Here is a 13,998-nt window from a genome sequence, read left to right as displayed (position 1 = left end):
CTCCTAAGCATCCCTTGCCGCTGTCCAAGGCGTACTTTAATCAAAATCTCATGAATGCCTCTGTATTTATATGCCTGCTGACTATATTAAGAGTGAAACAAGGATGCAGACGCACTGCATAGTTCTCAGGTTGCAGCTTTATACAGGTAGGCACAACATGCATTTAAAAGGGTTCACCAGGCCCCTTGGAGCAGCAGCTCTCCACCCCTCAGTTACCAATTTTCCATCCAGGAATTCCTCCACCCTCAGCCTTCTTGAATGCAACCCTGCTCCCATGGTTCTGTGACAGGTCTAAGTGGTAGCCTGTAAGCAACTAACTACAATAGTCACACATAACACATCTCACCCTTCGCAGGCGAAGCAAAATAAGTACATAAGGCATCTATATTTTGATGGCAACCCACACTTTGTTAAAGGTGTTTCCCCAATCCCCTGTGATCATGGCATCAGTGAGAACCTTATCAACTCCCTGAGGGTTCACCAAATGTGTGACTCCTTGTTCCTGATACAACCCAGTCTTTTCACTTAGACAAATCCCCCACCTTAACCAGTCATTTTGCTTTTTTCATTTTGGCATTCTCCTGGTTCACTCTTCCCTTAACCTATGGTAATTCCAATCAATATACCAATTGCTACGTAGCCATGGAAGGCACATCCTGGTGTTAAGCTTCCTCTCGCAAAGAAACTCAAAAGGGTTTAATTAACCCTGTTGTGGCTTTGAGTGGCAACTTGAATGCTACTAGTTTCTTCCTAGCCTCCCTCTCCCAAATCACACCACATGGCAACTTCCCACCTCACAGACACAGGGGTGAAATTAAAGCATTTGGCTTTCAGGAAGGCTTTGACATGACAGTTTGTGATGCTGTATCCCACCCTGACACTGGAACACCTCCAGCTCCTTTGAAGTCAGTTGTACCCTGTTGTCAGAGAGTGAGAAACTCATGACCACTCTTGCATCTGCTGTGTACACAACTTTGGGCCATACCCACATAAAAAACGAATCCAAAGGCTATATTCTTTTTGCATCACTCCCTGATAAGGGAACCGAACATCCAAATCTACAAATTCCTAAGGTTGGAACCTTAATGGACCTTAGCGGATGGACATGAGACTCCAATATCTAATCACTGAATACACAGTGAGATCCGCCCTTCATCCCACTTTCCCCCTCACTATCCGCCGAAGGTCACCATTCTCCTCTTAAACTCTACCCTTCGTTATCCTCATGCCCAGATATCCTGCATGACACATCACTAAATAATTGATTCTGACTGCCAAGGATGGCACTAATCTCCTACCTCGAACACTCAGGTAATCTTTGACTGTGTGAAATGCTTTTAACTCCTTCCTCACTCAAAAGTTACTTGTCCAAACTTCTTTATCATGCTCACAGCTAATTTCACATGCCATCACTTTCCTTGTCTCCCTCCTCTCATGCTCCACACTGCTGCCTATTGAAGTACCTACTTGCTCTTTTGACATGTCCTGTTTATATATTTTCCCCTCTACCTTTTCATCCTCAAAGGCCTTTATTGGTAAAACATCAGTCTCCCTGCCCAGAACATGAACAATCTGTAGCTCCAATGTCCTTCCAGAGGCATGACCCATCTGATTATCCTGTGGGACACATATTCTAACCCCATGGAAGTAAAACAAAAAAAACTACTATGAGATTATGATTAATTTTGATTACAAACTCCCTACAAACATGCAGATCTTTTTATCACCAAAATGCAACTACGCCTCCCTCTCGATCACTGATTATCTATATTTCTCACCTTTTACCGGTACGTGGTGCAGATAAATTGTCCTCTCAATGGCTCCTTGCTGGTGTGACTGGTGTTTAAAATCAGAATGCGCTAGCAAATGCTGCTAAAAGAGTGCCAGGGCAGGGGCATTACCAATAACTGACTTAGTGGCATCAAACTCCTTCGCACGTTCATTGCTCCAGGTAATTTCTGTACCCTTGTTGCACAGCTCCCTAATTTTTGTGAACACCTACTTGCTCCATGAACTGAAAGCAGTTCCAACTCCAAGTAGGACACAACTTCCTGCGTATCTTGGGAAATTAATTTCCATGATGGCTGTAAACTAGGTTCTTCTTTGGCTTGGCACCCTCACCGGCCAGCTCATCACACAGATGGCGAATGGCCTTGACACAAAACTTGCATTTCGCCTTCCTTAACATGAGCCCTGCATTGGTAAAGAACCAAAGACCAATACTCCATCTGCCTTCCAAAATAAACGTACACAGTGCTTTTACACCATCCATTTACGCTATTGCTCAGTAGAGAATCAGCGGCAATGTCTTTTGGGCGGGGGCTGAGGAAAGGAGTTGCCTGAACCCCTGAAGAGGGGTATGATCATTTGAGAGATAGAAGAGTCCCTTATAACTCCAAATGTTGGGTCTGTTCCAGTTAGCGGGAGTTTAGTGCACTGAACCCCAAAAGTGGGGTCTGCTCCAGTGAGGGGGAGAGAAGTCCCCTGAATACCAGAAGAGGGTTGTGCTCCAGTACTTGGGATAGGAGCCCTGCTTAAATCCAGAAGAGGAGTATGCTCCTGTGAGGAAAAGGTGAGCACCAAGGACCCCAGAAGTGCGGTGGGCTCCAGTGAGAAAAGGAGTGCCCAGTTGAGACCAAATGAAAGAGACCATGGACTCAAGAAAAGGTAGGGGCAGAAAGAGAGACTTTGGTCCCAGAAGAGGTAATGTGTTGCAGAAGAGAAGAGCCACATGAACCTAGAAGAAGGGTGTGCTACAGTGCTGGGAGAAAAAGATTAATCAGGGTCTATATCCCTGGGATAGTGGGCAAGGCACTTTTTCGCTGTTTGCAGATGAGTAAGCAGGACTCTGTATCCCTGGGCAAGTGAGCAGGGCACTATATCCCCGGTGTGGATTAGTGATCCGGGGACTATATCCCCAGGTGTGGATTAGTGAGCCGGGCACGATATCCCTGGGTATGGATTAGCGAGCAGGGCACTATATATAAAAACAAGAGAAAGAAAAACATATTTGAGAATCATGACCAGAAAAGTGATAAAAAAGATTAAGAGAGGAAATTATTGCTGAAAGAGGAATTGTGTGGAGAGAAAATAAAAGGGGGCAGAGGACAGAGCCTTGGGTAATCCCCATATTGAAGAGGAAAAGCGAAGGAAAATTGACCAGATCAAGAAAGAGAGTATGTTTGGTCAGTGAGATTGGCAAGGGTCATAGTAGAAGAAGTAACAAAATGGATTAACTAAGAACAATACTAATTAACAACATGTTGTGACATATTACAGAATTGGAACTCTACATCTAAGGTCATTGCATTAGCCCAAAATATAGGGATTTCACCTGACTTGCCATGAGACTAGTTGCTTATGCTTGATGTTACAGGAATTGCAGTGTTTAAACCTGGTGCATGTTTTTTAATGGTTTCGTCTTAATAGCCATCCCATTGCCATGATCAATAATCGCACAAAGTAGTGCCTCTTGTTGATTGTATCTTTTTCTTTTTTTCTTTGCAGAAGCTCCTAATGTGACCAGATTTTTCATGCAAGCTTATTCAGTCGTCGGGGACACAGTTTCCGTGGCATTGAACTTCAATGGAAAGTTTAATCCTGGCACTGTGAAATGGTTTGGACCCACTTCCCAGTCTCTGTCCCAGGGTGGCAGATACAACATCTCTCCAGACACTACCACACTGACTATCTCCAACTTTTCTTTGGAAAATGACCTGGGGAATTATTCATTCATTTGTCAGAATCCGCTAGGAGAAAAAAGCCAAGCCCTTAACCTGATCGGTGAGTTTTACCTATAACTCAGGAGAACATGTCGTCCTGTGGCTAAGTGTGAGAATGTGTGATCTGGTATCACATTAAGATGAGCATGTTTCTAAGCATGAATACATTTTGTATAATAGTTTATTTGTTGTGGGTCTGCATGAGGCTGGCTATATGCCGTGGTACAGAAGCTCAGCAGAACGTATGCCATTGTGTGGAACTCCGCAAGGCCACCGACGGGCCGAAAGTGATGGTGCAGTGGGAGGTGGACCAGGCCCCACACAAAAAGGTAATTTTGGAGCATAGTTGGTGGGGTAATTAGAGAAAACATGAAGGCAGAGCTGTGCTGGATATGTTATCAAAAACTGTGTATCTGTTGAGGGAGGTCACCCCAAAGAGAAACAGAGCTTTGGGGTAGATACATAGAAGGAGAGGCAGGAATGGGAGAGAGAGAGAGACATGGCAGTTGGTGAGGCAGAATAGTGAGTTCAGGAGGCCCCTACCATGAAACAACCTTGAAAGAAACAGGAACCTTTTGATAAATTTGTCCAACGGTTCAAACGTTACAAATTATGGAACAAAAGCTGTTTTTGGCCAACTTCAATTCATTTTCGCTTAGGGATAAAGGTGCGTCATTTCAACACATGCACAGCGAAAACCAATGCACTGATTTGTAGCATAAAATGAAGAAATTGGCCACAAAATGGTTCAGCTATTCCTTTTTTGTTTTGGTGTAAATCCATCAAGTAGCTTTTTAAAAATTAAACGACGATTGGTATGCCCACGCACAAAACCACGTGTAGTTATCTTCTGTGGTGCATTGCAACGATTTCATCGATGCAAGATGTTGTTCCTGTAATCTTTCAGTAAAATCACGTGTGAACAAAGTGGGTGCTTTCAAAATATTCTTTTAAAATGTATGCTAATAACTCAATTGGGCCATTTTACAAAAAAATGTAGTTGCATGGGGGGGGCAACCAACGTTAGAACTTATGTGCTGTTGTGTCCCCTGCTTGCAATCTTAAACATTTACAAAACAGAGTTTAAAAGTGTGCAGTACAACCAGGCGAAATCACACATAATCTTCATTTGTACTCTCCGTTTTGCAACAAATGTAAATGCTGCCTGATTTGCAGACACCACTTACAAGGCATTCCTATGGAATATGCATTATTGTTTTGAGTGAGCTAAACACAGGGAGATTCCGTAGGAATCCTTTGGTTTAAAGGCTGCACGAAAATTATATGTATATATAGATTCGTGAAAACACATTGTTAAAGGGAAATTATGGTTAAGTTGCTCCAATAAAAACCTTTGAAATTCAATGAAAAACATTGTCAAAGGCAAGTTGTGGTTAAATTGCTCTTTTGAAAACCTGTGAAATTCAGTGATAAAACTTGGTTAGGGGAACTTTCTAGATGCAGGGCAAAATCTAAAAATCAAATACATTTGCCAATTATGGTAAGCATTGCAACCATAACTCGCACCACCACCATTCACTGCTAAGAATAACACCCAGGACATCAAAGATGACATCACAAATGGCGTAATCGATGACATCGATGACATCAAAGTTGTTTTTGTTCAGCAACAGAAAGCATTTTATTGCCCATTTAAATTTGTTATTGAAACTTATATTAAAATGACACATATCAAGATAACAACACATAGGTGCAAGTCAACAGGTGAAACTCATAGGCATAGAACAATAAGCAGAAGATTGATCGGATAATACTGCATTGACAATCTGCTACACATACTCTAGAAGTACTTTATATGTAGACCTTGACCTCGTGCAATGTTCTTAAGTTACTTTCGTTAGGTTTTGGTCTGAGCTCATGCTGCACATACATGGGACAATAAGCAGGCCCCAGGCAGATAATACCATTTGTATGCATGATAATGGACTCTAATCTCAGTTTCATTTCATGGTCATAGTATTTGTTTCCTCTTTACCAGAGTTTCCCTGTGTGTGCCTGAAATGTGTATGCATTGCTGCTCTACATATACTTTGTATACTAACATGTGTATAATAATTCTTGTATTGTTAGCTGTTGATTCCGGGTTCAACGTTAGTCAAGATTCCGATAGGCTTGGAGTTAGGATTCTATGGGTCAAACATACCATATTAAGAATACTCTACTTCTATGGTCCATGTTGCAGCCATTTCCTATACTTATGTATTATTAGGTTGCTGTATTAACAACACTTCACTAGAATGTTTCTGTTTCAATAAGTACATTTTTGTGATACAAGGAGTAGTTTATGAAAGGCCTAATGATCACCCTTCGTATGTTGCTAGCAACACTAGACACTCTTAAAAGAATCCCTTGTAGGAAGTTTTCATAAGGATTGTTACAGAGTTGTGATGTCAAATGTGATTTCATCAGTGATGTTATCAATGATGTTATTCATGGAATCATGTACTTTTTTCAAGCGTATTTCCGACATTTCAATCTTAATCCTCATTCATTTTCGAGTGAAAACTTTACAAATATTAAATATTGAGATATAGCAAGCACAGTAAGTGCAAATTAGAAAAGAGGAGCATTTTATATTATTTTAGGACGCAATCTCTATTTTTGTAATGAAAAAGTTACAGGGGTTGATTCCTAAATTAACCTAAAATGTGTGGGAGGAGGATATTAGAGGGCTATTATTGTTTGGGGTTGTTGGATATGCTTTGAAAACGTATATTAGCTTCAAGACATTAAATAATAGGTGTGCAATAGAAGATCAAGTGACGGCAATGCATGTTTTCAAAGGCATTTATAGCATTCGTTTTGATTAGAGAATCATTTAACCTGCCGTAACAGTGACAGCATGTCAGCAGTAAAGATTCCTCCATGACCCCACATCCCTTTTCCTCGTTCCAGTCCCCTAAAAGTAATCTTCCTCATGACAGTGCCCCAATAATAATCCATGTCATTACCCCATATCCCTCCTCTTGTCCCAGTAAACCAAAAGTAATCCAAGTCATTACCCCCAAAATCCATGTCATTACTCCCACATCCCACTTTCTTGTCCTGGTACTCCAATAGTAATCCATGTCATTACCCTCACACCCCTCTTATCCCATATCGCTCTTCATAGTACATTGACAGTAATCCATGCAATTACCCTCACAACCCTCTTCCTCGCCCCACTACCCAATAGTAATCCATGCCATTACCCCATCATCCCTCTTCCTCGTCTCAGTACCCAATAGTATTCCATCTCATTACCACCACATCCCTCTTCCTTGTCCGAGTATCCAATAGTAATTCATGCCATTACCCCTACATCCCTCTTCCTCATCCCAGTGCTCCAATAGTAATCTGGTGTCCCCCAGTGATCCAATCTATCCCCCTGGTTTTTCAATGTCTAAATGGCCCATTTGGCCCACATGATCTCTGCCTTCACCTCCAACTCTCAGTGTTATGCAGATGACACTCAGCTCTCCTTCAGGCTACCCTTGGCCTCTTCCTCCTCCTCGCACACCCCAGACTGTCTGTCCTCAATTCAGTCCTGGTGCGCAGCTAATGATCTCTGCTTTAATGACAGTAAGACAGAGATCGTCCTCATGTGGACCCCTGCTCTCATTTTCCCACTTTCACTCTGGTCGACCTCCCTTGGTCCTGCCCCCTCACCCACTACTGAGGCGACTCTACTCTCTCCTTCTCTTCTCACATCTCGGACATGTCCAGAAAGTCCCACTACCAGATAAACCTCCTCAGAGGTATTCTACCTTTTCTCACCTTCCCCCAGAGGCTCACTGTCTCCAGAGCCCTGGTTCTCTCCAGGCTGGACTACTGCAACAGTGTCTTTCTCAATCTTCCTACCTCTACTCTCCGACCTCTTCAACTTAGCCAGAACAGATCCGCAAGACTTATCCTTGGCCTCAAGCCCAGGAACCTCATCTCTCCAGCACTGAAATGCCTCCACTGGCTCCCTGTGGCAGCAAGGATTAAGTTCAAGTCCCTCTGCATAGTCCAAAAGGCTTTCTGGGGCTGGGGTCCCTACTATCTACAACACTTTTCTTCCTAAATACTCTCCCTCTAGAGCCCTCGGCTCTGCCTCCTCCAACTCTCTGCGGGTGAGCCATTTTTCCAAACAGAGATTTGGGGTAGATCCTTATCCTCTGCAGGTGCCCCCCTCTGGAACAGCCTACCTTCTTCTCTCCATCTTGAGCCGGACATCCTTAGGTTCCGGAAACTCCTCAAGACATTCTACTTCTCTTCCTCTTTCTCTCTCCCTTGCTAACCTCATTCTCTTCCCTCCTGCTTCCCTTCCTCGTTCTCTTCCCCAATCTGCTCAGTCAGCCGACAGGATGCCTGGTGCACCTCCAGAGCCTTATAGGTCTCAGGCTCCCCCGCCAGTCCTGCACTTGCCTCCGGGCCTCTGCACCCTGCCTTGCATTACTGCACTTGGAATACGTTCCACTGTGCACTTAACCCTGGCACCTGCTGGACTGGGCGCACTTGTACCCCTCCCCTTCACCTCTGTCTGCGCACTTGCACGACCATGAATGTACTAGGCTTAGCATGTTTGTCTGTCCTGTCCTCCTCTATCTCCCCTCCCTAGCTGGTTATGCCTGCATGCACAGGCGCACTGATGAACAACTTTTTTGTCTTGCATGTTCCTCTCCCCCCATTTTTCCCCCACTCTTTGTCACACACTTATACTAGTAGAAATGCCCCAGCCTATTATGCTAGTTATTACTGTTGATCATTCGGAATCTTGAAGGCCTAAGAATGATGATGATATACCCTTGTTCCCTTCCTGCCTTGAAGTGTTTTGAAGCACTTCACTTGTGTATAAGCGCTTTACAAATAAACATTTACAAATTACAAAGTCAAAGTCAAACAAGTTTATTCGGATGTATAAAAACAACCATTAAACGACAAAATACACATTATAACACAAATCCAAGTTACAGTTTGAAGAATCCATCAAACCCAAGATAAACAAGATCAGAACACGTAAAAGGAGATGCAATCTTTGCACCATACCCCAACACCATAGATCAGAAAATATTTAGAGTGGAAAAAGGGGTCAACCCCAAGGACCCCATTACGTTACACATGGTCCCTTAACTTGACCAAGTGGTCACAAGACTAATTGTCCGCCCTTGGCACTCAGACGCGGCCCCCCACATGCCTTTTACCCAGAGGAGTACAGTTCGCTCCCGACAGGACAGTACAATGTGTGACGGGTCCAGGTGGGGCGACCGCTCCCAAATAGGGGCACGAGCTAATTGTAATCCCACTATATGGGGCCCGCACATAACCCCCAGATCTTCTCAAAACTTCCCTGACCATTTGACCATTCCTGAAGACAATTTTAACAGAGTCAGAGGGGTTTATACCTTCGTCTTCCAGTCTGTCGCACCCCACCAACGCTTCCCTGGTCACAAAGGGACAGTTCCCAACAGAACGTAGCCAGTGGAGACATTTGTTTGAGAGGGCATCCCTTGGTTCTCGCCTGCCCAAAGGCAACTTAGGTACCCCATGCAGGAAAACCGTGGCAATTCTTTTCCCCCCATGTACAGGACTCTTGGGGCTGCGCCCCCTTGGACAGAAGCCACGTGCTCCGCTCCCTCCCTCCCAGATATGTTTCTGCTGCAAATTCTTGCTGGGAGATTATCAAGCAAATGAAAGACCAGGATGTCCTGGTGATGGTTGAAGGGTTCCCTGGGACTGATGGTATTACTTGTGCCCCTGTGCATAGAATCCGGTATCCTCTGATGAGCTACACAAGCGACTGGGCAATGCTGGCAAATCTAGCAGTGAATCTCTGATAGTAGTTGCAGAACCTTAAAAAGCTTTTCAGCTCCTCTAAGATCTGTGGTCTGGACCAGTAAGGTGGGTGTCCATCTTTGCTGAGTCCATCTTGATCCCATCCAAAGAAGATGTGTCCAAAGTTTTTGACTCTCAGCCCTTGATCACTCAGGTGATTCAGCACCTTTATGAGACTCTTGTTGTTTTCCTCCAATGTTCTCCACAACACAGTGATGTTGTCAAGGTATACTAAGACCTCCAGAATGTTCAGGTTTCTTACTGTCTTCTCATTACGCACTGGAACTTCACTGGTGCACCAGAAGTCCCCTGTGCAATCCTGACAAACTCATTAGAGCTCAGCGGCAGTCTTTCACCGATCTGCTGGTAATAGCTGCTCCTAAGCTCTAGGACTAAAAACAACTTACTTCAAATCAGGCAATCCAGTTTCTTTTCCACTCAGGGCATGGTGTGCTGGTCAGGTATGGTGTGAGTGTTCAATACATGTCCTGACCCCCCTATCCTTTTTTTCTGGTTGACGATGATGGTAGAAACATTGGTGCCCCTGGACTAGAGGATGAACCCTGCATGCATAAAAGTATGCAGATTTAAGTGACAATCCTCGGCATGTTGTGGGGCCATACATGGGTATCTTGTTCTAGAGGGCATCACATTGCTCACACAGATTTGGTGATCTGTGGTGTGGGCTTCAACATAATCCCAAAAGCTGGTTGAACACAGTCAAGTGCATGGAGCAAGCTGTTCCCATAGCAAGACCATGTCAGTCTCAGAGGACAGAGTGTTACCGAAGTCGAGGGTCTTTGGGTCGAAACCCATCCATGGCTGGCTGGTAGGTACACTAGCTCTCATGAGAGAGGTGGACAGGTAGAATTGTGTGAAGATGGTGCATCCTGGCAAGTGGATGGTCTGGCTGGTCATGATGATAGGAGCCGCAATGGCCTCCCGGTTCTCAGTGTTAGCCGAGAAATGTTCTGCTGGACCAGCAGTCCACCTGGCAGTGCCTGACTCTCTGGTGCCCCATCACCAGTATTTTTCCGGTTAGTTGTCTTTACTGAGTCGCACTCCGCCTGATACCATCACAGTGATTTGTGCAGGAATATTGCGCTGCCTGATCTGGTTGTGCAGATAGCCCCAACAGGTCAATCTGGTGCTGCCTTGAACTGGACCTTTCTCTGCAAGAATGCTGGCTTGCACAGGGTATGCATGGTCAGTGTGCTGGCATATCACATCCCTGTCATCCCCTGACAGAGTGTAGCCACAATGTTGAACATCAAGGAGTTAATTCTGATCATCACAGGCATTCCAGGATCTTCATTTTGACTGATGCATACCAGAGCAAGGGTGCCGAAAGGAGCGTTGACTCCAGCTACTTCCAGAGGCTGGTGTAGTCTGGCCTGGATGTATCCCAGGTAATTGCAGGGATGTCGAGAAGGTTCAGCCCCAATAGTCCCACCAGTGGTGACTGTGGCAGGTGTTTAGGTTGGCACGGGTTATAGATTATAGTCACCTGTTGCTGGTGACCAGGAGCACTTAAGCATATTTCCCTGCGATGGGGACTTTCACAGTGGATTGTGGCCCTGAGAGCCCATATGATATACCTGATTACTTTTGGGAGTTGCATGGGATGACATTGAGACTACTGGTGGTCTTTGGCTGGTGAGGACATATTGTTTCTGGTGGATGGTGTTGCCCTGATTACTTTTTCACTGAAGTTGTCATTGCTGCAGTCTTGGGCACTTCTGGTTGTGCAGACTTAGTGTCCTGAGTCTCCACTCGGTTGGACCCTAGTACAGTTGAGGTTTCAGGTGCTCTGCCTTCTGGACCATGCTGGTGTTTCCCACCATTTCGCAGGTTGAAGTCTTCAGCGCTTGGAATCTTTTGGCCACTTTGTCTTAGTTTGGTGGTTTGGCACACATACTGACAAATGGCCACACCAATGCCAGAACTGCCATTACTGGAGCAGTCCGGTACCTCAAGTGTACTGTCTGGGTGCCCACAATCTTCAGCACACTGTAAAAGCTGGTGTTCACTCTTGGTGACAGTGCTTCAGATCCTCTTCTGAGCTCGGGTAGAGTAGGTGTAGCTTTGGGAGCCTTCTGAAGCTGTATGGCTAAAATGGCTTGCTGCAACTATTCTTCCTGATGTTGCAAGGCACACTCTGGGACTGCTGATGGGGTCACCCCATGGTTAGGATGACTGTTTTCTGTGTCCTCAATTTCGCCTTCCAGAGTACATACCTCTCAAACCATTTCTTGAAAGAATGGTGAATATTGGGTCCATTCGCTGAGTCGCAGCTGCATGAGCATCGATGGCATTGATCTTGCTCTATGCACGTCTTGTTGAAGCATTACCTGGTTCAGGCTTAATGGCCTTTATTTGGAACACTAGCTGTAATGTTGGCTCAATCCTAGCTCGGTACTCTAACAGCCTCCCTCTGGGGTGTAGTTAAGTGTCGAAAGACTTCACCATCAACTCTGCACCCCACTCACTGGCTCCAAAAATGACATCTAGGCAGTACATGATGTCAGCCACTGAGGGATCAGTCTTCATGGTATTGAGTGACTTGATTACTCATAGCACAGGACCTCGCACACTCTATTACGCTACACTGCCTCTCCCATTCAGGAGCTCACCAGTCATGAATACTATCTTGTATGATCTGCCCTTAACTGCTATTCATCTTCACCACACTCAGTAGGGTTCTTCCGGAAAAGAGCTGCAGGTGAATCTAGTGGCCATGCTCCGATGGTGTGGAGATGCTTTCTTGCAATGCGACTTTGAAGGAATCGGCGGTAGAGGAAGTGATGAATTTGGTGTTCCTTTGCTGTGGGCATGTCACTAGTAAGCCGCAGGCCCCAGGGTCCATCCATTTGCTACCGCCCTGTAGGCCCTAGGCTGTACTAATAAATCAGTACAATTATTTTCAGTTTATACGACAACATTTAGGTATGCATTAGATAGACATGAATGCTCTTTATTCTAACCCCCATTCATGGGGATGGAGGGTTACAATATGTCCTAGTAATTAGGAGTTAGAAGATGCGGTCTAGTGAGTATGCTTGAGTGAAAGAGATCTAGTGGATATATTTGCAGATATATAGCCATAGACGAAGTGGGAGGAGGGGCTTTCTATTGGCTAAGCAGGGGAAGATATGGTTTATTGCTTAAGTAGTAGGAATAGTGCGTGCGTGGCTAGGCTTCTGGCTGTAGGAAAGAAGATATGAATTCTAATCTTAATTTTCGCTCTTGACTAAATAACACTATGTTCTTATGCCACAGTTCCTTTACCTGCAAAAATGTGGACCACGTAGAAAAGCCTAACCTCAAGTTTTAGACGTTATGACAAAATTGGACATTTGCATTTTCAGACATTGTAGGGCCTCATTGCGAGGTTAGCGTTTCAGGAAAACAGTGGTGGTAATTCCGTTACCACCACTTCTCATGCAATGCCAAATGGCAAGTTTGGCAGAATTACCCACCGGCAGGATTACTGAATGGTAATGGAAGAATGACCACTCAGTAATTCTGCCGGTGACAATTCCCCCACAAATCCACAATTGAGTCCTATGAACTCCCAGTGATTGGAATTTACACTGCCTACCACCACTTGTAATCCTGTGGTAAAACCATGGGACCAAGAAGCGGTAAAGGCAATTAATTTGGCATTATTTCTGCAGATTTGCTGCTGAGATATCGCCAAACCCGTGAACATTTCCTCTCACCGCACCTTATGGACCCCAGTTGTTACTGTAGGTTGTTGGCTACACAGTACTTTCTAGAATACTATGTAGATTACTCTGTATTCTCCAGCCATTTCATAAGTACAACAACTCTCTCTAAAATAGCTTTATGGCAACAATAGTTAATTTTCTGTTCTGATTGCAAGTTAATTCATCACGAGTTGAGTGGTATCCCGGTGGTAAATCCACTGGAATGCTACCCACCGCAATTACCGTTATCGCCTCTTGGTCCGACGATATTACTGCTGAACTACAAGTGGCGGTGGTGGTGTAAGGCCCAATTTTTATTTAGCTCATAGGACTCAATGCAGCATTTTGGTGCAATTACTGCAGTGGTAATTGAGCTGCGGTAATTGCACTGAAAAGGGGCAGAAAGTCACCAGATTTACCTCCAGCTCAGAACTGGAGTTGAATCCTCCAACTTCCCCCAAACTTGTAAAATGGCGGTCTGGTAATGCAGAGGTAACGCTATTACCGCCAGATTTTTATTGCATCACCCAACTCATGATGAGGCCCAGTTTGTGAGAGAGGTGTCTCCTACAGGAAGACATTTGAACCTTTTAGAACAGCGACTGCTAAAAGACAAAATGGTTTTGCAATCACAATGCATAGAAGCATTTTCTGACCCCTAAACAAAGCACAGCAACATTAATTCACAGCAAATCAATATGCAGCTGCATTATGTGACATCAAAACAATGCAGCACAGCCTTCTGTAAA

General features: G+C 44.6%; 1 protein-coding gene across 3 annotated transcripts in view; it reads left to right on the top strand.

Moving 5' to 3' along the window:
- VSIG10L (V-set and immunoglobulin domain containing 10 like) overlaps positions 1–13,998 on the top strand; it is a 427,245-nt gene that overhangs the window by 194,536 nt on the left and 218,711 nt on the right. For 2 of the 3 annotated variants that reach the window (XR_011260177.1, XM_069604794.1), the window contains exon 6: positions 3,508–3,783. The exons of the other annotated variant lie outside the window; for it this stretch is intronic. Coding sequence is in view for 1 of the 2 variants with exons in the window: in XM_069604794.1 (XP_069460895.1) it covers positions 3,508–3,783 (276 nt within the window). In the remaining variant the exon portion in view is untranslated. The remainder of the gene's footprint in view (positions 1–3,507; positions 3,784–13,998) is intronic. 3 annotated transcript variants of the gene reach the window in all.

Source organism: Ambystoma mexicanum, chromosome 1p (assembly GCF_040938575.1).
Source record: "Ambystoma mexicanum isolate Mex_15411 chromosome 1p, UKY_AmexF1_1, whole genome shotgun sequence".
NCBI classification, from domain to species: domain Eukaryota; kingdom Metazoa; phylum Chordata; class Amphibia; order Caudata; family Ambystomatidae; genus Ambystoma; species Ambystoma mexicanum.
Note: the sequence above shows the minus strand (reverse complement) of the source record. Positions and strands in the feature narration are given on the sequence as shown.